The 21454-nt window shown below is 37.4% G+C and overlaps 5 protein-coding genes and 1 pseudogene across 6 annotated transcripts; 2 read left to right on the plus strand and 4 right to left on the minus strand.

Moving 5' to 3' along the window:
• Window positions 1–2600: 2600 nt before the first annotated feature.
• On the minus strand, window positions 2601–5865 carry LOC106321425 (U4/U6.U5 tri-snRNP-associated protein 2-like). The gene is made up of 10 exons (XM_013759714.1): window positions 5764–5865; window positions 5334–5639; window positions 5008–5252; window positions 4668–4752; window positions 4412–4597; window positions 4149–4316; window positions 3917–4054; window positions 3343–3514; window positions 3075–3249; window positions 2601–2889 (listed from the first exon to the last, which is right to left on the minus strand). The coding sequence occupies exons 2-10, from the start codon at window positions 5601–5603 to the stop codon at window positions 2793–2795; spliced, it is 1536 nt and encodes a 511-aa protein (XP_013615168.1). The 5' UTR covers window positions 5604–5639; window positions 5764–5865; the 3' UTR covers window positions 2601–2792.
• A 426-nt stretch (window positions 5866–6291) lies between these two features.
• LOC106307700 lies at window positions 6292–8401 on the plus strand. 2 transcript variants are annotated; one of them, XR_001263374.1, is made up of 6 exons: window positions 6292–6872; window positions 7062–7161; window positions 7270–7464; window positions 7528–7715; window positions 7860–8023; window positions 8132–8401. XR_001263374.1 is itself a non-coding variant. In XM_013744731.1 (6 exons), exons 1-5 carry the CDS (start codon window positions 6394–6396, stop codon window positions 7980–7982), a joined length of 1062 nt encoding a protein of 353 aa, XP_013600185.1. In that variant the 5' UTR covers window positions 6295–6393; the 3' UTR covers window positions 7983–8023; window positions 8132–8401. The 2 variants fall into 2 exon arrangements, 1 of the variants encoding a protein (XP_013600185.1); XM_013744731.1 differs by having other exon boundaries at window positions 6295–6872; window positions 7270–7441.
• A 97-nt stretch (window positions 8402–8498) lies between these two features.
• On the minus strand, window positions 8499–9969 carry LOC106307712. The gene is made up of 5 exons (XM_013744746.1): window positions 9449–9969; window positions 9255–9366; window positions 8986–9067; window positions 8854–8905; window positions 8499–8768 (listed from the first exon to the last, which is right to left on the minus strand). The coding sequence occupies exons 1-5, from the start codon at window positions 9884–9886 to the stop codon at window positions 8616–8618; spliced, it is 837 nt and encodes a 278-aa protein (XP_013600200.1). The 5' UTR covers window positions 9887–9969; the 3' UTR covers window positions 8499–8615.
• Window positions 9970–10117: 148 nt separating this feature from the next.
• LOC106307731 (NHP2-like protein 1) lies at window positions 10118–10954 on the minus strand. The gene is made up of 2 exons (XM_013744767.1): window positions 10671–10954; window positions 10118–10444 (listed from the first exon to the last, which is right to left on the minus strand). Exons 1-2 carry the CDS (start codon window positions 10896–10898, stop codon window positions 10286–10288), a joined length of 387 nt encoding a protein of 128 aa, XP_013600221.1. The 5' UTR covers window positions 10899–10954; the 3' UTR covers window positions 10118–10285.
• A 173-nt stretch (window positions 10955–11127) lies between these two features.
• LOC106307721 (ER membrane protein complex subunit 3-like) lies at window positions 11128–13114 on the plus strand. Its single transcript, XM_013744758.1, has 8 exons — window positions 11128–11327; window positions 11410–11503; window positions 11869–11988; window positions 12073–12121; window positions 12225–12324; window positions 12412–12473; window positions 12608–12666; window positions 12785–13114. Exons 1-8 carry the CDS (start codon window positions 11176–11178, stop codon window positions 12887–12889), a joined length of 741 nt encoding a protein of 246 aa, XP_013600212.1. The 5' UTR covers window positions 11128–11175; the 3' UTR covers window positions 12890–13114.
• Window positions 13115–13350: 236 nt separating this feature from the next.
• Window positions 13351–14523, minus strand: LOC106330898 (annotated as a pseudogene).
• Between the last annotated feature and the right edge of the window lie 6931 nt (window positions 14524–21454).

Below are 21454 nucleotides of genomic sequence, written 5' to 3' on the forward strand. Positions count from 1 at the left end.
GCCTTCTTGGATGAGATAAAGGCTTGGATAAGAAAATGTAGGTCACTCATGGTTGCTGGACCATCAGTATTGGCTGCACTATCAGTACTTCTCCATGTTCCTTCTTCATTTGAACCACCAATGACAGATGAATACATGGTTTGACCTTGAATCGATGGATGCTCAAACTCCTTGATTACATTCTTGGCTTGATTCAAGTCACTTCTTCTTGGCATATTGCGCTTCTTATAGTCACTTCTTCTTGGCATATTGTCTTCTTGGCATATTGCGCTTCTTATGTTGTTCCTTAGCCTTCTTGTACTCTGGAAACAACACCATGTTGGAGTTTTCCCTCATGGAGAGATATGGACCAGTGGACAATAGATTGTTCCTACTGATCTTGAGATAAATTGGACTTTGATGAAGCTTTTCCTGATATGGCTGAAGCTTTCTTGAGTTCCAGAGAATAGGGTACTCCTCTATCTTAAGTTCTGGTGAGGTTCTTCTCGTTTGAAAGACCTTTGGACCAGTGGATAAAATGATGTATCCAACAGATTTTGAAGATAATCTGAGAAAGAAAGAAATTTGCGGAAGCTTTTGTGAGGTTCAGAAGCTTAAAGCTCTGATACCATGTTAGAATGAGAGAATTATTGAGAGTTTATTTCTGGGGAATGAAGAACATGAAGAACATGAGAGAAAAAGAAAGTATGAGAAAGATGTAGATTTCAAAATGTAAGAGAGAGAAGGAGATAATAGTTTCCTTAATTTAATTGTAGATCTGGATACAAGTATTTAAAGGCAAGTTGCCTCAGTACACAATACAATAAAATATTCATTGTTTTAAAATATCTTCAACGGTCTTCTTCTCTCTTCTTCTTCTCTTCAATAAAATACTTCAGTATAGTAATCTTTATAAAGTCTTATAAATCCTTATAAAACCTTATAAGTCTCTAGCTTAATTCTCAAGTCTGACAGCTTACTTCTCAAGTCTGACAGCTTTCTTCTCAAGTCTTGCAGTTTACTTCTGCTTCATGTCAACATTTAGTTCTTTAGCTTTTCTATCAACATGTATATTTTTTCGTCCAGCTTATGTTATATATGTTACTGTAAAGAAAAGAAGAACCTTGGGGGGTGCATTCTTGACTTTATTTGTAATACAACATGCGAACAAATATTTGTAAGTTTCTGATCCTAGCTCAGTCTGTGTGATTGATGCTTTGTGTCTACATGATTTCCTTGAAGATAATGTTTACAATACCAAGACTTGAGAATGTTGAAAAAATCCGTTTGCAAACGCAGTCGTAAGTGAATGTTGAATTTTTCTATCATGTGTTTTTGTTGTTTGAAACATGGTTGTGTTTTTATTTATCCTGCAAACTAAGGCTCACTAGGAAAGAGTTTCTAATTTGATTTTCTACTATTCCTATGACATGATTCTTTCAGATCAAAATGTTGTTATCTCATTACATTAAGTCACGATCACATCGAAACATTAGAAAAATAGTATCACTATGGTGTCCTGAATACCACAATTTTCAAAGCTTATTTGGACTCTTTTTCATGATTATTGTTAACTAAAAATACAAATCTTGCCAGATCAAAAACCACAACATAACACAGCATCACCTACAGATTTTTTGTATAGAGCAACAATAACATCAAAGGCCCGCGCAAGCCCCTAGTATGTATAATAATTATAGAGTTATTCTTGGGTTCACCCCCTAGGGTGAATCTTTAGGTTCACCAACCAATAGAAAATTGTCATTTTAAATCTAGTATCTTTTAATTAAGGAAACCAAATAACTTGCAAATTATATTATTTTTTCAAAATAAAATTTAAAAATAAATAAAAATAATATATAAAAAACGAATTCAAAAAAAAAAAAATGTTGTCAACAAAACACTAAACCCTAAGCTCTAATACTAAACCCTAAACTCAAATCCTAAACCCTAAATCTTTGGGTAAACCCTAAATCCTTGGGTAAACCCCTAAACCCTTGGAAAAACACTAAACATGTTGTCAACAAAACACTAAACCCTAAACTCTAATCCTAAACCCTAAACCCTTGGGAAAACCTTAAACCCTTGGGTAAACTCTACATAATATAATTTGGCAAGTTATTTTGTTTCCTTAATTAAAAGATACTAGATCTAAAATGACAACTTTCTATTGGTTGGTGAACCTAAAGGTTCACCATAGGGGGTGAACCCAAGAAAAAGTCATAATTATATTCTTTTTCTTTGTCTAGTGTTCAACAGTAATTTCCTTTTTGTAATAGTACATTTTAGTGAAAACTATTTTCCATATTCAACATCAGATTTTTTAAGAGAATTTATCACAAAATTACAAACAAGACGTATATTATCATATTATTAGCGTTAGGCCGACTAATAAGTACTGGAATCATGATCAATTTGGCTAATATTGAAATAACATCCTTTTAACCAATCTGTGTTAGCGCCTCCTCTATTGGATTGAACTTCTTAATCATTATTTGACTTTGTACCTATCAATCATTCACTGATCCCATTTACGTTTAACCATCTGAAAAGGTTAAACGTAAAATCATCAATAGATTTATGTATATTTTAGAGATATTCTTTCAAAATGATGCATAAGATGTTCCCAAAACTCAAGTTTTCGTTTTCCTTTGGGTCTTTCCATATGAGTAAGCCTTCAAGAGATTCAATATTATCTATATCCAAAAAGGGTTGTGGAAGAACACGTCTTTAATCTCTATCCTCAATACAAGAAATAAAAGCTGGAAACTAACTCTTTAAAGCGATGATGAGTAAGCTTTGTTTACTGCGCTCTATTCCTCCTGCAGCTCATATATCTGCATGTATGCTTCCGATAGTTCCACCATCTGTGGAAGCGTCTCTGCAACATGCAAATCCTGCATCTCGTACCTGAAATATAGATAGACACATTAATATCCTCAAATTTTGTAGGTTTTATGCAAATATCTACATCGCAGTCATATACCCAACACTATCTGTTTGAGTCACTTCTAAGAACATTAACACACGAAACAATTGACATCCCAATTTCAAGTTTTAAAGTCACACATTCCTATAGAAGAAAGAAACGTTACCAGAGTTCTTGCGACTTCCGCTGCACAAACACTCTGAAATACCCATCCTCTGGTTTACCATCATGTACGATGTTGGCGATTAAGTTATACTTTGTACACGTCTTCTCCCCTTCTGCGGCAGTAGGCAATGATGGTATGTAATCCCTCAGCTCCATGTCTTTCACTGGGAAATTAACTGTCACATCAACAACGAATATTTATTTGAGCCAAAGGAATTAGGGATCTTTGTAAAACAATGTTGACACAGAAAAGTCTAAAATAAACTCACCCAAGGTAGGGTTCTTCTCCTTGAAGAAGTTGTTCTTCTTGAACCGAACCATATGGAACATCAAGTACGGAGGAGATCTGGTTACTCGATATCTCATTCTGGCTAGCCTTGGGCGAACCACCTCTGTCACAGTTTCTCCATCAAACTTCTTCAACAGATCGAATAGAGCAACCTGACCCAAACACATCAAAGAAGTTAGCCTCTACTTACCTCGCTTTGCTAACTAAAAACTCAAAGACGCAATTGGCTACTCCAGGTCCAAACCAAAAAAGGAGTAAGAGAACTCTTCCCTTCCTAACTCATAAAATGGATTCCAAAAATACAGTATGCTCAAGTCTCTAGGACAGCTACAAATCACGAAATCACTAAGTAGGTATCCGTGTTATTGTGTCTCGACCAAATGTGACATTTTCATAAAGTGAAAAACTTATAATTTTCAAACATAGCTCCTCACATATCTTAATTCATAAAATGTCTCTCTTTCTGGAATGCATTATTTATAAGTGAGAGAGCAGAATCAATCGCAGGGTTTGAAGTAGGCATAACTTAACAGTCTAAATTAAGATGTGTGTACCTGCGGAATAATGTTTTTCTCCATGACATCTTTGAAAAGAGGAGGTGGTGGCAAATCTAGCCCCAGCATCAGAAAAGGCATCCTGGAGATTTCTTTGTTTTCATTGCCTTGATACTCTCTCACAACTTCTAACTCACCCTGTAATGGTTATCAGATAACATTAACATTCAGCTTTTTGCAACCAATTATATCAAACTACATTATGCTACCGTGTCAAAGGACAGACACATACCTGGAAGCACTGGTGGATGATACTGCTGGCGTCCTTTGAAGTTCGAAGATCCATGTGCAGAGTGTTAAGGAGCCACGACATAAACTCTACTGGATCTGATTGCTGGCCTATTCTAAATCGCTTCTTACTGGCTTTCATGACAGCCTGCAAGAACTCATGTGGACTCACCTGTTGACGCAAAGGTAAGTTGAATTAGCAAGGTCCTCATTAAGTGAGGGCATTAAACAAAACTAAAAACGTGAATGGCATCATTTGAGTCAGACCTGTCCTTTGAAATTCCGAGCATGCCAAATCTTTCGAGTGAGTTCCCCAAAGCGGTGAACAAGAGTAGACTTGCAATGCTGATAGTTCTCGGGGATAAGGAAAAAGTTCCTTAGAGGAGTAACTCTCATCAACGATTGTATCGTAACGTTTACAAACTCTGTCTTTTGTATGTTGTTCAATCCCACCTGTTGTATACAAGGTAATTAGAAGATAAACTTTGTCAAAGATAAACTGTGTCAACAGAGAGAAGATTACCATTCCGGGAAGATAGTCAGAGCCATCAAGAGCCCTAGACCACTGCTTATTCCTATCAAGCTCTTCTACTTGTGCCCTACTGAACCTGCAAACGAATAGCACCAACGCCTTGATAAGAAGGAACTGAAAATAAAATTGGTATAAAGAAAGAAACTTTGAGAAACCATGAAAGACAAAGGCATAAAAACATATTAATGGTGGCTGGTATACAGAGAACAAGCAAGAATAAACTGATTGAGGCAATAGTCAAAGACAATTCATTTGTTAATCACTTCCAAAGCCTTAGACGTTAACAAGCAATGCAAGCAGAAATAGTCTGAACACAAGGCAGTCAACATACCTTGGGTTTAAGACATGACGAATGTCATCCAAAGAAGGGTCATTGATCTCGTAACTATCAGGAAGACAATACACCTTCTCCGTGAGAAGATTGATGTAAACGTGGTGCCCTGCTTCCAAGCTATGTGTATAAGCATGAGACTTCTGGCTTCTTCCTTGGAAGTACTTCCCGCATACGAGACACGCATACACATTCAAATTCGACAATGAGACTGAGCAAAACCTCTCGAAATCAAAATCCAAGACCTGAATGAAACTCAACATCAAGAAACTTGTTAAAGATGCTAATCCCCAAAACAATAACATATGATTAGATAGATACATTACCTGACGATTAACAGTATCAAGATAGGGGCAATCACGACGAACTTCAACACGGCGTGAATGTTTGCCCCGAAGCTTAGAGGCATCGGCATCATCGTCTTCTTTATCATCGAGCTCCACCTTCTTCTCCACTTTCGCAACTCCGTTATCCTTCTTCTGCTCGTTCTCCGCTTCCTCGACATCGTGATCATTAGATCGCTCTACTACTCTCTTCCGCTTCACCGCTCTCTCTTCCTCAACACCACCGTTCGTAACTTCTCTCTCAGTCTTCATCCTCGAGATTAACTTTACGCAAGTTGATTCAAAACCCTAGAACACAGAAGATCAGCGATTAGCGAGATCCTCTACAGAAAAACGGCAATGATTCTTCAATAGAAAGACGTTAGACTTCAATCAGAGAGCTAGATTGTCGTGTATCTGCTCGAGGATATACCTTGCTGACAAAATTTTCCCGAGAAAATTCGAAATTTCGCGAGAAGGCAAACTTCAATAGACGACGCAAGAACCTTTACTCGCTTCGGAGGACGGACGGTTTGGGATCTTATAACAAACAATCATAAATCAGGCTTGGTATTTTATCGTTGGCCCAGGCCCAATAGCAAGATTAAGATTTTTTTCACCAATATTTTCTGCTGTCATAAATCAAGGATTATCCGATGCTGATCGAAATACCATTTATATCCTCAAGCTTTTCGATACCAACAACAGTAAACGCGTCAAAATCTCCGGTGACATGTACGACATTCAAAGTTACAGCCAGCTGGCCAGGAAGTAAAAGCAACGATGTTAACCAAAAGACTGATACACCCTTTATATAAAAAGCCTATACGATGACGACACAAGGGTAATTACCGACACAGTTGATCAAAATCGACCGTAAAGGGCATATTCGTCATTCCATAAGTTATAAAGAGAGAGATAGAGAGAGAGGTAACAGAGACAACGAAGAAGAGAGAGAGAGAGAGAGAGAGAGAGAGAGAGATTTTGTTTTTTCCGTGTGGGGTAATTTGTTTTTTTGTTTCTCTCTGGTAATAAAAGCTTTGAGTTCTGTCGTCCTTTGTCAATGGTGTCGGACCAGGATCTAGCGAAAGGAGTCGAGACTCTGCTCCGGCAATCCGACCCCACCTCTCTCACTTCGTTAAACAGTGTTGTTCACCAGCTCGAGGCTAAGCTAGGTCTAGACCTCACGGAGAAGACGAGTTTCATCAGAGACCAGATCAGTCACCTCCTCCGTGCAGCTCACCCACCAGCCTCCTCTGCTTCCGCATCAACCCTACAACCTCCGCCGTCGCAGCATTTCGGCGGCAATGCTCCGGCGAAAGGGAATTTCACACATAACCATCCGTCTCAATTCTCTGCTTCCCATTCTCAGCATTTCGCTCTTCAGCCTCCTTACTACTCTTATGACCTCAATTTCCAGCAGCCGTATCCGGCTTACACGCCGCAGCTGCACCAGCAACAGTCTCCGCGACAAGGATTCTCTTTGCTGGTTTCACAAGGCGCCAGCGCTTCTCTATCTGTTAATCAAGCCCCCAAAGAAAGGTCTGTATTTGAAGGTTTCCTTTTTGGGAAAGTCTAGATCTTTTAGGTCAAGTTTGTTCCTTTGCTTGTTTCTAGGTTTACATGTTCAAGTTTAGAATGATCATCCACTGATATAATTTAGCAAATTGAATTGAAATTTCCCCATAATAGTTTTGTGACTTGGGATTTGTCAATGTTTCTCTATGGCAGAACTAAAAGAAAAGGTGGTCCTGGAGGGTTAAACAAAGTCTGTAGGGTTTCTCCAGAGCTTCAAGTCGTTGTTGGTGAACCTGCTCTTCCCAGAACTGAGGTTTAATGTCACCGTCTTACATTCATCATTATGACAAATGTGTGTATAAGCAGTTGTTTTGTTATTAAAAGTGTTGATTTTTTTTTTTTTTTGGCTTTTGGGTTTCAGATTGTGAGGCAATTGTGGGCTTACATAAGGAAGAACAACCTCCAAGACCCGAGTAACAAGCGGAAGATCATATGTGATGATGCGTTGCGTGTGGTTTTCGAGACTGATTGCACTGACATGTTCAAGATGAATAAGTTGCTTGCTAAGCATATTCTCCCGCTTGATCCATCCAGTAATGGTTTCATTAACAAACTGGTATTAGTTCTACTTGGAATGTTCTTTGTTTACTGAGTTTTTGAAATCACCTTTTTTTGGCAGAGGACTCTGGTCAAGCAAAACGGGCAAAAGCTGAGGTGGAGACTGAGACCACAGACCCTGTTAGTTCAACTTCAACTGTTGCGTTATCCGAGCCACTTGCTAAGTTCTTTGGCACTGATGAGACGGAGATGAAGGACGAAGAGGTTATTAGCCGTGTTTGGGAATACATAAAACTCAACAATTTAGAGGTAGGGTGTTGAAACACTCTGGTTGTTCCTTTTATTGCTTCCCAATGACAAAACCTTGTTTTTTGTGGGAAGATACTGCTATTTTTAATGTTCATAAATAAAAGAAACTAAGCACTGTTAGTTCTGCTTTTAATATGTTATCAGGACCCGGTAAATACAATGGCTATTCAGTGCGATGAAAAGCTCAGAGATCTTCTTGGATGTGAAAGCATTTCAGCGATAGGGGTTAATGAGATGCTTAGAGGCCATATGCACAAACCGTCTTGATATCTCCTGCTTCTGACTTAAATTAACTAGGAACTACTAGTGTAAGTGAAGTTTGATTTCACACACTATGATATTTATATATATATATATATATCAGCAATGTTCGAGAAACAAAGCGACCTTACTTCTGTTTTTTATTTTCCTTGCAGGACTGCATCTAGTGAACCTACTTATGACTCGCTGGTGTAGAAATCTGATAAGGAGGAAAATAACATTATGACTTAACTTCCTTTAGTGCTATCTTCATTTTCCTTAGCTCTCTTTGTTTCTTAGTTGGCTGTGTATCAAAATGGTTTAGGCTGATATCGTATTTAAGTATTGAAAACTCTATGGCGTCGATGTTTTGTATTTAACGCCATATTTACCCATGAATGTTTTAGGAAGAAAAAAAAAGGGTAAAAGACCCATGTGTTTAATTATGTTTTACCGTGTAAAAGTATTTGCATCTTAATAAATGTGTTTAAACTATGACTCTGATTGGTAATATTGTGCATCCGCAAAATGTCTGGTTTGATGCCTTAAAAATGATGTGAACTGATACACTGAAGCATCATTTGATAGAAAAAAAAACTCAATACTCTTATGGTTTTCTCTCTCCGGTATCTTCCATGGTATTTGCTGTCTGTTTTAGCCTTATAGTCTTGGTTGGGTGAAGTAGAAAACGACTGCAGCAAGCAACAGAAGAGCAAGAAGGAAAAGTGTCATTGCTTGTCTCCTTATGTTTTCTACTGGTCTTAGGAAAATGAACATCTTCTCAGCCAAGCTCACTGCAAACGCCATAGTTCTCTGCAACAACACATGTAAGTATTTCACATTAATCTTATGAACATGTACAAGATGTGCTAATAACACTAATCTTGATCAGGCTCACTAGTCTAAGAGGCTCAATGTGAAAGATTGGCTCCATGAACATCTCCACATTCCTGCGTTGTTTTTGGTCATGAATCAGAGGCTATATAATCGAAACGATAACCGGCTATAGACCGGACTAATGATGACTAACTTTATCAACAGTTTTCCCTGGTAGATATGGAACATGTGGAAACTGACTCCCTTCCCCAATTGGATGTTTGACTTCTCCCATTCTGTGCATTGCACGTAAACCATCGTCAGAGCAATCATTTCAATCGGATTGGTTAGTTTCGGTATAGAAGATATGAAGACTTGTGGCAGTTTGGTATGAGCTTTTGAAAGGGTTGAAGATTCCATAACCGAGCCAAATAGGATCAGCTTGGATATAAAGGTTAACTGGATTGTGGAGGAGAGACTAACCGAGTTGCCATTGAACACCAACGGTCATGCCATCTTTGGAGGTTGGTCTAACAATAATCTTGATATCTTTCCCCAGGTTCATCATCAACCAGTAGAAGAAAGCCACCACTTGCTGCAATTAACAAGACCATTTACAAAATGAGAAAGCTTTATAAAAGATAATTGCTGCAAAATTTAATATGTTTTTTTTGTACCTTCTTGCCTTGCAAGAGGCGGTAAGAAGATAAGAAGTTGCAAAAGCATTGGCATTCATCTCCAATAACTTCTGATACTCCATTGATGTTTCGGTCTTTGATGTCGGTGTATAGTTTTAGAACTGCCTCCTCTGCTCGACAGTCGTCTTTGTCCTCCTCTTCCACTGGATAGTCTTCTTTGTCATCCTCCTCTGCTGCATAGTACTCATTGTCCTCGTCCTCTTTTTTCTCATCTTCCTCTTCTAGTTTTCTTGCTCTTGTGAGATGTTTCAAACTCTTTTGATTCGAGCGTAATCGAAAAATTGGATTGACATAACCCTTGCAACTCAGCGTTACCAGATGAGATCTGTTGTAATTTGAGCATGAGTTAAAACTATTTATCCCTGCATACAGTTTAGAAGAAACCGTGTGTTTAATAGACATAAGCGAGGATGCCATTGGCTTATAAATTGGATTGGTTTTGCTAATTACAATAACATTACAAATACTTTATAATAGTTAGGGAAAGTAGAAAGATTTGATTTATGTTATACAAGTCAAGTGTATGCAAGAAACGAATGTTTTATGTTTGTTGGACAGACAAAGCAAAAGCGATTAAACATTATGCAAGTATGCAACCAATGTCGGAAGGTAAGAATCTTTTCTGACAGTCTTAACGGGCCTTATACAGATCGTTAAAATACCTAAATGGACCATAGAAAAGCTCTTTGACATTAATGTTTCAACACAAACCAAGCACCAAGATCCAAAACTTGAAGAAAAACGTTCAACATAGAGACGAAATTACAACAAAGAGATTACACAAATGGAACTCTTCATACCAAGACACCCAATCACTTAGATTAGGAGCTTCTCAATTGCATCCTTGAGCTGTTGAATCTGTGACTTCAACTGGCTTGCCTCGTTTGATGTAACTGAACAAGCGATCACAGGTCTTGTCACTCCGCATGCTCTTCCCAACGCTTGTTTCGATGGTACAAACACATAAGGCCCATTCTGCAGAGAGAAATATAAGAGTTTAGTCACAAATCAGACCACATAACAATCCGAGATAACTAGTTCATAAGAGTAAATGAAAACATACAGCTAAGCTAATGATGCCATGTGTTATAAAAAAAAGCAAGACATAAACTTTCATGTCTTTCCTAAAGACATGATTTAAAGCCACATACTTGATATATAAGATGCATAGAGACGTGAGAGATCGAGAAGAGATAGTAACCTTGTCTTCGGCAAGAAGAGGAAGGTGGAGAAGAATCTCAAGCGGCTCGGCATCGGCAGCCATAACGACGAACTCAGAGATCCCACGGTTCAACGTCTTGGTAGCTTCATTAGCTCCCTTCTTGAGCTGCTTGTAGTTCGTAGCCTGTTGAACGAGATCCAGGATCGTTATCGCTAACTGAGAATCAGCTAACGGATACGCCTTAGGGTTCACTGCTTCCACCGTCATCTTCGTCCTTAGAGCTCAGAGAGAGAAAAGCGACGACGAGGAGAAAGAGGGATTAGGGTTTTAACAGTTTTTGTTAGGAATCTCTCTATATATACCAATGATTCGGGTCGGTCCGAACGTAAACCGAGTTGAAAAAATCGAATTCGAAATCGAAATGACACTCCGGTTCGTTTTTATTAATTCGGTTTAATAAATATCCGGTTCAATATGGTTAAAGCAGTTCCTCATCGATCTCATCTTCTTCTTCATTCACCCGATCGAGAGAAGAGAATCATCAATGGCGGAAGATCTGGTTCTCGACACGGCGATCAGAGACTGGGTTTTGATCCCTCTCTCAGTCGTGATGGTTCTCATTGGTGTTCTCCGCTACTTCGTCTCCAAGCTCATGCGTTCGTCTCCGACTCCCGATGCGAAGATGGTCAAAGAAGGGTTAGTCATCCTCTCCTGATCTCTCACCTTATATGTAAATTGGATTAGCTGATTGAATCATCGATATGTGTTGGATTTGCAGACAAGTTGTGATTAGGGCTCGGAATCTCAAGGCCGGTGCCAATTTCATCCCGCCTAAGTCGTTCCGAGCTCGGAGATTCTACTTCAGCAACGAGGTATGCTTTCGTGACTCCTACTAAGTTTCATTGTAACTTGAATGCTTCTCTGGCTTTAGGAGCAACTAGTTTAGTGTATTCACTGTGTGATCTGATTTGTAATGACGATTGAGAACATGTCAAATGCACTAAAGTTTCTAGCTTCTTGGATTTGGTAGATTATCCTTGAGGAACGGTTACTCGTGAGAGTGATGACTGTGTAGAATCTGCTCTCTTCCGTTTCCTGACATTATGTTCCTTATTACTTGCTTTTTTCTGTTTCCTTGTTTTGTATGAGACAAGCAATATCGTTTCTCCCGCTAGTGTATAGTTTCTGTGCCATTTGAATAAGGAAGAGTTAGAAAATAAGTGTTGCTTTGATGTAGGAAAATGGATTGTTGCATGTTCCAAAGGACCAAGCTCAGAACCCACAAGCTCAGATGTTTTCTGATCCTAACATGGCCATGGATATGATGAAGAAAAATTTGTCAATGATTATACCGCAGGTCAAGTAGATTTGGATTCATCTCTCTTGGTGTTGTCAGTAAATTTGAAAAAAAATAATACTGATGAATTTTGTTTTCTTCCAGACGCTCACTTTTGCATGGGTCAACTTCTTCTTCTCTGGATTTGTTGCAGGTTTGTTTCACAGACGCATTATTGTTTTGTGTTTATCACCTCCTTTACTCTTAACACTCTACAATGCCAGTAGTATCTGACACTTCCTGATATTATCTTACAGCCAAAATACCATTTCCCCTGACTCAAAGATTCAGGTCAATGTTACAGAACGGTATTGACTTGAGCACTGTCGATGTTAGCTATGTGAGCAGCCGTTCATGGTATGTATCTAGTTACATAAAGAATGTCACATGTCTGTTTTTATGCGTTTTTGTTTACATTCATGAGCTTATTCGTCCATGTCTCAGGTACTTCTTGAACTTGTTTGGATTAAGAGGTTTATTCAGCCTCATTCTTGGAGATGAAAATGGTTAGTGTTCACGCACTACTACTTCACAGTTCACAACTTCACATCAGTTTCCTCTGAAAATCTCACATTTTGAGCTTACTCAATGTTGTGGTGGATACTCTTTTGTCATTGCAAGTATTCTCTTTCTTATGCAGCAATTGATGATACACAAAGAATGATGCAAATGGGTGGATTTGGTTTTGATGCATCAAAGGTATCTATAGTAAAAACCTTCTAGACTTTCTTGAATCATCTATCTTAACATTGTTCGTTCTGATCTTGGTCCAAACCTGATTAATTATACCCTTCCATTTGCATATTGGTGGCCACAGAGCTTGAGCGCAGAAAAGGACGGTCTCGACATTATTCAACATGAATGGGTCTTACCACGATTCGAGCACCGTGCAGAATCCGTTTTGAGAAAAATCGTGCAGTAGAAACATCCTCTTGCTCTTTATCCCCTGGTTCTCTACTGGTAGCTAGATTGTGTGTTTAATGTCCTCCATTGCTGTCATAAACATCTATATATCTAGCATATTTTCTTCAGTGACACCATTTGGTTTAAATCTCAAATATTATTTACAGATATCTGGTGGTTCCAAATTACTTCGGTCCAGAGCTGATCTGGTTATATCTGGTGCTTATAAGACTTGCTTTAAGTTTAAAATGGATCATTACGAGATTGTGGAAGTTATAGATTGAACATATGGGATTTTGATCAATTATCAACAGTCTATAAATTGACATTTTCTACAATCAATCGTCCATGTGCTTGATGTCATTGCTAAAACGTGTAACTCAATCAAACAATAATTTGGAGGAGATAGAGATCGAGAAAGTAATTAATAAAGAAAAATACGATAATAATAATAATATATGAAAGAGCATTTGGACAGTGCTACATAAGCCACTTCACATCCTCCACATAGTCTAGACAGGTCTGAATCGATGTAAAACGATGCTTAAATCCCTGAATATTGACTTTTCGAAAAGTTCCACTTTCCAAATTGTAGAAGGTAAGGTAGAGTGAATGTGGTGGTCCGTTGTATGACGACGACCACACAAATTCACCTGTACCAGTCATTCCAACAAACATGGTATATCTGATCATGTCTTTCTCCAAAGCAGACAGTTCGTAGATATGCTTGGACCATTCATGAGTTTCAGCATCTTCTAGAACCCAAAACATAAGCCCATCTTGAGAACTATCCTCCTGTAGAGCTAATTTATCTTTGTAGTTGAACAAAGTCAAATTACCCGGAATAAAATAACTATCCTCATGGTCTTCGTTTGTGTAGATAAATCTGAACTTCTCAGAGCCCACGTCGAAGCAAACTATCGTAGAATATTGTTCGAACCAAGCTCCGAAATATAAAACACCATTTATGCATATATCTCCAATTATATTCCTGTTTTTCACTAAACTGAATTTGGGTTCGACCGGTCTCCAAAAACGCTTTCCAGGCCCCAGTGTCAAAACCCGATGAGTATTGTCTCTAACTCCATAACGAAGTGAGGCGGTCATACACAACACTTTGAACTCTTTTCCCTTCGGATCATAGCCTAAATACATTCCCACAATCTTCTCTTTCGGTATTGTGTCCCGGTAATTACTCTTAGCAAGTAAATTCTTTTCTTTTAGAAACACTCTGGGCAAGGTTCTGAACTCTCCCGTGGCAGGGTTACAAATCACCTGTTTTCTCCATCCATGAAGCAAGACCACTCCACAAACAGGTGTACTTGCGTAAGACGCAACTTGTTTGGGAAAAGACTTACAAGAGGTGGGTACAAGGGAAGAGTTATCGTCTGGATTATGAGGCTGAAGTGTAGAGTAGAGACACAACTTACCATCAACTTTGAAGGTGAACAGGAGAAGTGGACGAGTGCTAGACTTTGTCAGAAACAGCTAAGTGAAATCTTGACGGCGAAATATGATTGCCCAGGATTTAGATACGCAACGAAACCTAGCTATGGATTTTGTCGGGACCAGAGAGAGAATATCCATGAGCAGATCAACTGGGATCGGGTTCGATGATTGTGCTTCATGTCGGAAGAACTGCAGTTTCAACATTTTTTTACGGGGGATGGATTTTGCAACCCTAGAAAATATTGTACGTAGGGTTTGTGAACTTTATAAGTTAATAGATTTTGAGGATTCTGCCCAGCTTTTTGGAGTTACTTACACTGCAATGCGACTACCCTTTTATTTTAATTTAAAGTTATAAACTACCAATCAAATATTGATATTTACCTTAAATGAATATATGGTCACTTAATGAAAAAGAAAAAAAAAACGCTCCTACGGCGATGAGGAAGGCGACGCTGACAAAGACCTAAGAATGCTCAAAATTGTGGTTTTTTTGTGATTTACTTTACAAACTATGGGATTAGGGTTCTTCGTGCGGTCATGCATGGAAAGAGTGATTTTTTTGGTGGTTCACTTATGCGGGGTCGTTGGGGAGATTCGAGGTTCCAGATGTACGATCTATTGCGGTTCGGAGATATGTTCTTATAGAGGAGGATCTCATGGATGAAAGAGGTTGGTGGATTATGAAGGTGAAGAGGAGGTTAGACGAAGATTGCTTAGATCCACTTCGGCTCTGCATTTTTGATGGTCAAAATTTTGATAGTTGGAAAAGGAATGATGCGGGATACAAGGCTCAAAGATATTCCTGGAGGAGTGCAGTGGTTACAAGGGATTTTGGAGAGATTCAATCGAATCCGTTCAGTGCAAAGCTTATTCTTGGAGGAGTGCAGTGGTTACAAGAGATTTCTGGAAACTGTGATTATTCTCCATTAATAAAGTCCATGAGACTTGAGTCCTGTCCTCGATCATCAGTTATGATGAACTTTGTTTTTTCAGTTCGTGGTTTACGGTTGGTTACCTTTGCTGTTCTTCATTTACTAGGTTCAGATCGTTTTCAAATTTTATTTATATTGTAGTACTGGCCGTGATAGTAACAGAGCTAATGAAATTATGTTACGAAAACATTCGGCTAACAAGTAGTAGTTACACCTTATACTGTATATATCCTCTTGGCTTATATACCGGAAATGGGGATTTGGCCCAAAGATTTATATTGTGTTATGGTAAAGGCAAGCTGAGGTTATATAATAAAGGAAAGAGCAGTGACTCTGTGGTGTTTTGGTATCACTTGGCATCATATATTTTGATGTATCTCTAAACTTACGAGAGTTTGTATAATCATGGACATGGCTATACGTTTGACCTGTACATGTTCGTCTCCCTTGGTATATACTATTATTTAGCAGAACAGAGGTGCAAAGGTGGGTATCTGCTACGTAATGCTATTTGTACGAGTGTTTTTTGGTTAGCGGTGGATTTTCTTCTTTATATGGGAGATATGGCCTCTGTTTTTGTATACAGTATATTTATATTAGGTCAAGGGGAAGGTCCAAGATGGATAAAAGAAATGGAGCATAGTCTTTACGGTCCCACGTATATGTTTTTTTTTCTTTTTTTTTTTTTGCTTAACCAGGGGGTTCAAGCCTTGGGCCCTAATCCCCCTAGGCCTGGAGCCAGTCTTTGTCTGTACCATTACGGCCCTGGACACTCTTTCCCGTCCGAGACTCGAACTCGTGACCTCTAAGACCGGAGCCTGAGGTATCACCAGTTGAGCTAGTTCGTCTGGGTGGTCCCACGTATATGTTTGGTTTCGAAGACCAAGTACAATTTGTTTCCTCCTCATACACTCGATATAGAGAAAAAATAAAGAAAGGAACGAATGATTATCACAGGTTATGTCGAATTGTTACAAGACAAGGACGACTTACAGATCTTTGACTGCAGTAAGACTGTAAGAGTGTGGATAAATTGCATGTTATAAGCTCAGCCAATATTTGGGCACTTTTTATATTTGAGATCTCATTAAATTTCATAAAACCTACTACCTTGGGAAGACATCCCTTCCTCTCATAGATCTGTAAGCTCTCTCGCCCTTATACTAATTTTATTTAAGAGCAGTTTTATAACAACAAAGTTACAAAAATATGGTTTTAGAATAAACATATTCGTCATGAGGTTAACAAAATTAATTTTAAGAAAAGTATTATTTTGTACAATTTAACATAGTTTTCTTTAAAACTGCATATTATTCCAAAGTAACCAACATCTAAATAAAGTTATGAAAATAATGAATTATCCATTGTATATTAATCGAGAAACATTACAACATTGTTTTGTAGCCACGTGTCACCATGAGAATGAAATTCAGATTTTTTAGAGAAATAGTTTGGTCCATTTTAACTTATATTATACATTTTATTAAACTAACTATTAAATTGATAAATAGTGTGCAAAATAATATTCTCGCACTTTCCTTAAATAAAAGCTACGAATTGCCTAATATAGTTAACGTATATATGACAATTAATGATTATAAATGATAAATATTTGATAACAATTTTTGTATCTTAGCTATTTTTTGTTTAATTTTATATTATTAAAAGATATTAAACAACCGCATTAACCATATAATAAAAATAATTGTTTTTCTTATATGTTATATTTTGAATTTTTAAAACGACTATAAATTATTTAAAACGTTAATGTCTCACACTAAAATTTTGTGAACAATGGTTTAATTTTTTTTAGTAATAACAAAATAGAAATAATCATAAATCATATGAATATGAAGTCTCATTTACTAGACATTCAAATTATATATTAATATAGTCTAAAATTAAACTATATAACATAAAAAAATACTTAAATATGAGCTACAAAATTTTCTAATATGATTAACGTATATATGACAATTAATGATTATGAATGATAAATATTTGATAATAATTTTTGTATCTTAGATATTTTTTTGTTTAATTTTATATTATTAAAAGATACTAAACAACCACATTAACCATATAATAAAAAAATAAATTTTTTCTTATGTGTTATATTTTGAATTTTTTAAAACGACTATAAATTATTAAAAACGTTAAATATCTCACACTAAAATTTTGTGAACAATAGTTTAATTTTTTTGGTAATAACAAGATACAAATAATCATAAATAGTATGAATATGAAGTCTCATTTACTAGACATTCATATTATATATATTAATATAGTTTAAAATTAAACAATATAACATAGAAAAATACTTAAATATGATAATTTCTAAATTTGTATTGAAAAAGTATTGAAACTTTAATATTTTAATTTTAAAATTTGCATTAAAAAATAGCACATTAGAAATTGTGTGTTTATCATATGACTATGAATTCTCAATAATAAATATTTATATTAAAATATACTATATATCTATGTCCATGTAATTGAAATTTAGTTATATACCATATAAAATAAATAAAATGATTGTTTTAATTTATTTACCAAAAAATATCGTAAATAAAAAAGATGTATTATTTTGATTTATGTATTTACTCTAATTTAATTATATACATAATACGTAAGTGAATACAAATAGATAATAATAGATTAAAATTAGTTATATATATAACATTTATCCCGCGCAATTAAGCTAGTTAATAAGATTAGATAGGTCTAAGTAGTAATAACTTACTAAGAAAAAACATTATACTAATAACTTACAACGTAATTAAAATGTTTAAATAAATAATTTTAATATAAAACATAATTCTCATACCATATAAATATATAAAATTGGACTAACATACGTCATATATTAAATTCTTAACCATAGATTCCACCGAAATATAATACAACTCAATTATTTTTAACCAAAAAAACAGTTCACCCTTTAATGTTACTTTCTTTTAAATCCCCGACTTGATGAAATTATATACTATTTCAAAAATCAAAATTATTACTTTTATATCTCAATAATGATCATCCTAAACATATAAAACAATTACTATAGATATACAAAAAGCACATTATATAATTTTTTACATTTTTAAAATATAATATTTCAAAAAGAGATAATCCCGCGTTTTCAAAGCGCGGATCAAAATCTAGTATTAACACTCTACAACACCAATAATATCCGAAACTTCCTAATCTTATCTTACAGCCAAAATACCATTTCCACTGACTCAGAGATTCAGGTCAATGTTACGGAACGGTACTGACTTGAGCACTGTCGATGTTAGTTAGCTATGTGAGTAGCTGTTCATGGTATGTGTCTAGTAACATAAAGAATGGCACATGATTGTTTTCTATGCGGGGTTTGCTTACACTCGTGAGCTTATTCGTTCATGTCTCGGGTACTTCTTGAACTTGTTTGGACTAAGAGGCTTATTCAGCCTCATTCTTGGAGATGAAAATGGTTAGTGTTCACGCACTGCTACTTCACACCAGTTTCTTGGAAAATCTCTCGTTTTGAGAATACTCAACGCCGAGGTGAAAACTCTTTAGTCATTGCAAGTTTTCTTTTTCTTATGCAGCAATTGATGACACACAACGAATGATGCAAATGGGTGGATATGTTTTGACGCATGTTTGATCTAAAAATGGTCTTTATGCTGAAATGTTTGTTGAATCAATACAATAAAAGAATCTAAAAATAAAAGATTAGATTCTTGAGGTTTAGGAGAAATCTTGAAGAATCAAATGAGAAATGAACATCAAAAAGAATTTATAGATCAAAGATTGTATTACAAGAGTGATCAAGTAAATTTAAATCTATAAATTCTTTGTAAGAAGTGTTTTATGTGTAAAATGGGAGAAGAGATCCCTAATCAAGAGAAAGATCTCCTTATTTATACAGTGATAAAAGTCTAGGGCTTCCTAGCCAAATTGGCCTAATTCCTTGTCTTGTGGGCCTTGCTAGAGGATCAAAATCTACCCCCAACAGTAAGCCCCCCAAATTCGTAGAAAGAGACGAAATCGATCTCTGCGAATTTGACGAATAGGGTTTATGAGACAATGAACTAGGCACATACCCATGTCGCAGATGATTGTCATGAACGGGCCGTCATGGTTAGATTGCCATAAATGAAGTGTCATAGACGGACCGTCTCGGACGAGCTGTCATCGACTTACTTCTGATTCCGATCAGACTTCCTACTCCGGGATGGTTGGGCAAACGATCTGTGAAGACAGTGTTCGGAACCACCGGAGCAAGTTGCCATGGATACCATGAAGCGTCAATTGACTAACCGCCAAGAACAAGTCGCCACAGACATCATCATGAACATACCACCATGGACGAACCGTCACAACCAAATCACCACGGTGGACGTGTATTCGCATACCGTATGGTTGCGATCCATGTGTAGATGGAATGGTGGAGTCGTCTCGTTGATCCGCATGTTGCCGTGACTAGTGCAGTCGGCATGTAAGATGTTTGCGAGATCAAGTCTCTGAGCTCCGACGAGAACGAGATGCATAGACGTGAGAACGGTTTCAGTAATATGTGAACCCGGCTTCTTGTTGACGAAGACGTGAAGGCATGACGACATGTATGCTTCTTGGCTGCAGATATCATATATATGCCGAGATGGTTTTATCTCGAGCTTCTGGACGTCTTTGTGGCGAGGCAGCTGGTTCACAATGACCTCCTGAGGCTTGTACATAACTTGTCTTGAGCTTCTGGACGTCTATGAGCTTTGACGTGCACAAAGCTCTCGTTCTTCACAGCTAGGAATAAGTCCTTCAAGCATATATTCTCTTACATGCTGAACAGGCTCACTAGAAATGGAAACCATTTACTGTAGCTGAGAGATCAGCCATCGCCATGTTGCAGTTCTCAAGAGAGGATAGATTACTTGACCAGTGCGTTCATTGCTTCTGACGAATCCACAAAGCTGTTGCTGGATAAGTACAGAAACAAAAGAGGCTTCATGTTCTTGAAAGCTTCAAGGATGTTGCCGGTGAACTCGTTTTGGCTAAACTCAAGATCTCCTTCTTGGAGCAATGGCCAAGAGAATCAGGAAGTGGATCGGAGAAGCGATTATTGGCGAGATCAAAAGCCCGGTGAAGTTGAGATCAACATATCCGGTCAGCAAACTTGGCACAAGCCGAGAACTTGAAGCTGCTGCAACTTGGAGATGAAGCTTGGACCGTGACTGCCGAGGAACTTGAACTTGAGCAAGTAAAACACGAGACTTTGGATTTGCGCTTCGAAGCATGACTTGAAGACTTTGTATTGCTCTCCATTCTGATTTTTTTTTCTTTTTGGTTCAACGATTGTAATTGACACTGGTTCATCAAAAGCACAATCGTGGTTAGATCAAACTAAATCAAAAGAAAAGGAGAACAAGTTTTGTCTCAATACTAAGCAAGTGGTGGAGCTTTTTTTTTTGTTTTCTTTATTTAAGCTCATGAATTGTAATATTGCATAAGTAATTTATTAATTAATAAGCAGTATGCACATGTTGCAAGTAATAAAGCCACGCTAGTTATCTGATAAAAATGATAAACACTTATCTTTGATAATGAGTTGCTGAGTTAGTGGCAGACAAGATGGTCCTTTCTGTTGGCATGATCGGCTGTGAAAGGAGCGACGAATGAACTTGTCTTTTAGGAAACATAGCTGATAACGGTGACATGAACGTGATCTGTGTTGAACTCGGAGCTATAACTTATGAGATGAAGCTCCAAGACGTCATGGTCGCCGAGATAAGATCGAGTCATGTTGCCAAGATGAGATCGAGTCATGTCGCCGAGCTCGTGAAGCTAAGGCTTCGTTTCGCCGATTTCAGAACCGACAAGTCGTGGCTTCACCCAATTGTCGTTTGATACGCCCCCAGGGCCAAGTTCGATCTGATCTCCAAATATATAGATCCATATTGGGGCCCAACACACCACAAAAGTATCAAGTGGGCTTACTTGATGTGTTGTGTGCTTTGGAAGGGAAGAGTTGAGGGAGAAGACTCGCTAGCCTTGATATCAATTCACCCCTACCACGGAATCGGCGAATCAGTTCATGGTTACAGGAACGACGGTGACCACCACCACTGCCACAACAACAACAACTGAGTCAACTCGGTCCGTGGTCCTGGTGTACTCGCAGAAAGACAGTGTACGCCGATTGAGGTTGGAAGCTCTCCGCGGTG

Source organism: Brassica oleracea, chromosome C1 (assembly GCF_000695525.1).
Source record: "Brassica oleracea var. oleracea cultivar TO1000 chromosome C1, BOL, whole genome shotgun sequence".
Classification (NCBI taxonomy): Eukaryota; Viridiplantae; Streptophyta; class Magnoliopsida; order Brassicales; family Brassicaceae; genus Brassica; species Brassica oleracea.

What these genes read in the sequence shown, in the direction of transcription:
- LOC106321425 (XM_013759714.1), bottom strand. Translation starts at nt 5,603, where the DNA reads ATGAAGACTGAGAGAGAAGTTACGAACGGTGGTGTTGAGGAAGAGAGA. An exon ending in CGTCATGTCTTAAACCCAAG is followed by an intron (nt 4,753 to 5,007) that starts GTATGTTGACTG and finishes ATTCGTTTGCAG; the next exon opens with GTTCAGTAGGGCACAAGTAG. An exon ending in GGAGAAGAACCCTACCTTGG is followed by an intron (nt 3,250 to 3,342) that starts GTGAGTTTATTT and finishes TTGATGTGACAG; the next exon opens with TTAATTTCCCAGTGAAAGAC.
- LOC106307700 (XM_013744731.1), top strand. Translation starts at nt 6,394, where the DNA reads ATGGTGTCGGACCAGGATCTAGCGAAAGGAGTCGAGACTCTGCTCCGG. An exon ending in AATCAAGCCCCCAAAGAAAG is followed by an intron (nt 6,873 to 7,061) that starts GTCTGTATTTGA and finishes TCTCTATGGCAG; the next exon opens with AACTAAAAGAAAAGGTGGTC. An exon ending in TAAAACTCAACAATTTAGAG is followed by an intron (nt 7,716 to 7,859) that starts GTAGGGTGTTGA and finishes ATATGTTATCAG; the next exon opens with GACCCGGTAAATACAATGGC.
- LOC106307712 (XM_013744746.1), bottom strand. Translation starts at nt 9,886, where the DNA reads ATGGCATCCTCGCTTATGTCTATTAAACACACGGTTTCTTCTAAACTG. An exon ending in TGGTGTTCAATGGCAACTCG is followed by an intron (nt 9,068 to 9,254) that starts GTTAGTCTCTCC and finishes TGCAATGCACAG; the next exon opens with AATGGGAGAAGTCAAACATC. An exon ending in ACATTGAGCCTCTTAGACTA is followed by an intron (nt 8,769 to 8,853) that starts GTGAGCCTGATC and finishes GTGTTGTTGCAG; the next exon opens with AGAACTATGGCGTTTGCAGT.
- LOC106307731 (XM_013744767.1), bottom strand. Translation starts at nt 10,898, where the DNA reads ATGACGGTGGAAGCAGTGAACCCTAAGGCGTATCCGTTAGCTGATTCT. An exon ending in CTCTTCTTGCCGAAGACAAG is followed by an intron (nt 10,445 to 10,670) that starts GTTACTATCTCT and finishes TTCTCTCTGCAG; the next exon opens with AATGGGCCTTATGTGTTTGT.
- LOC106307721 (XM_013744758.1), top strand. Translation starts at nt 11,176, where the DNA reads ATGGCGGAAGATCTGGTTCTCGACACGGCGATCAGAGACTGGGTTTTG. An exon ending in GCGAAGATGGTCAAAGAAGG is followed by an intron (nt 11,328 to 11,409) that starts GTTAGTCATCCT and finishes TTGGATTTGCAG; the next exon opens with ACAAGTTGTGATTAGGGCTC. An exon ending in CATTCTTGGAGATGAAAATG is followed by an intron (nt 12,474 to 12,607) that starts GTTAGTGTTCAC and finishes TTTCTTATGCAG; the next exon opens with CAATTGATGATACACAAAGA.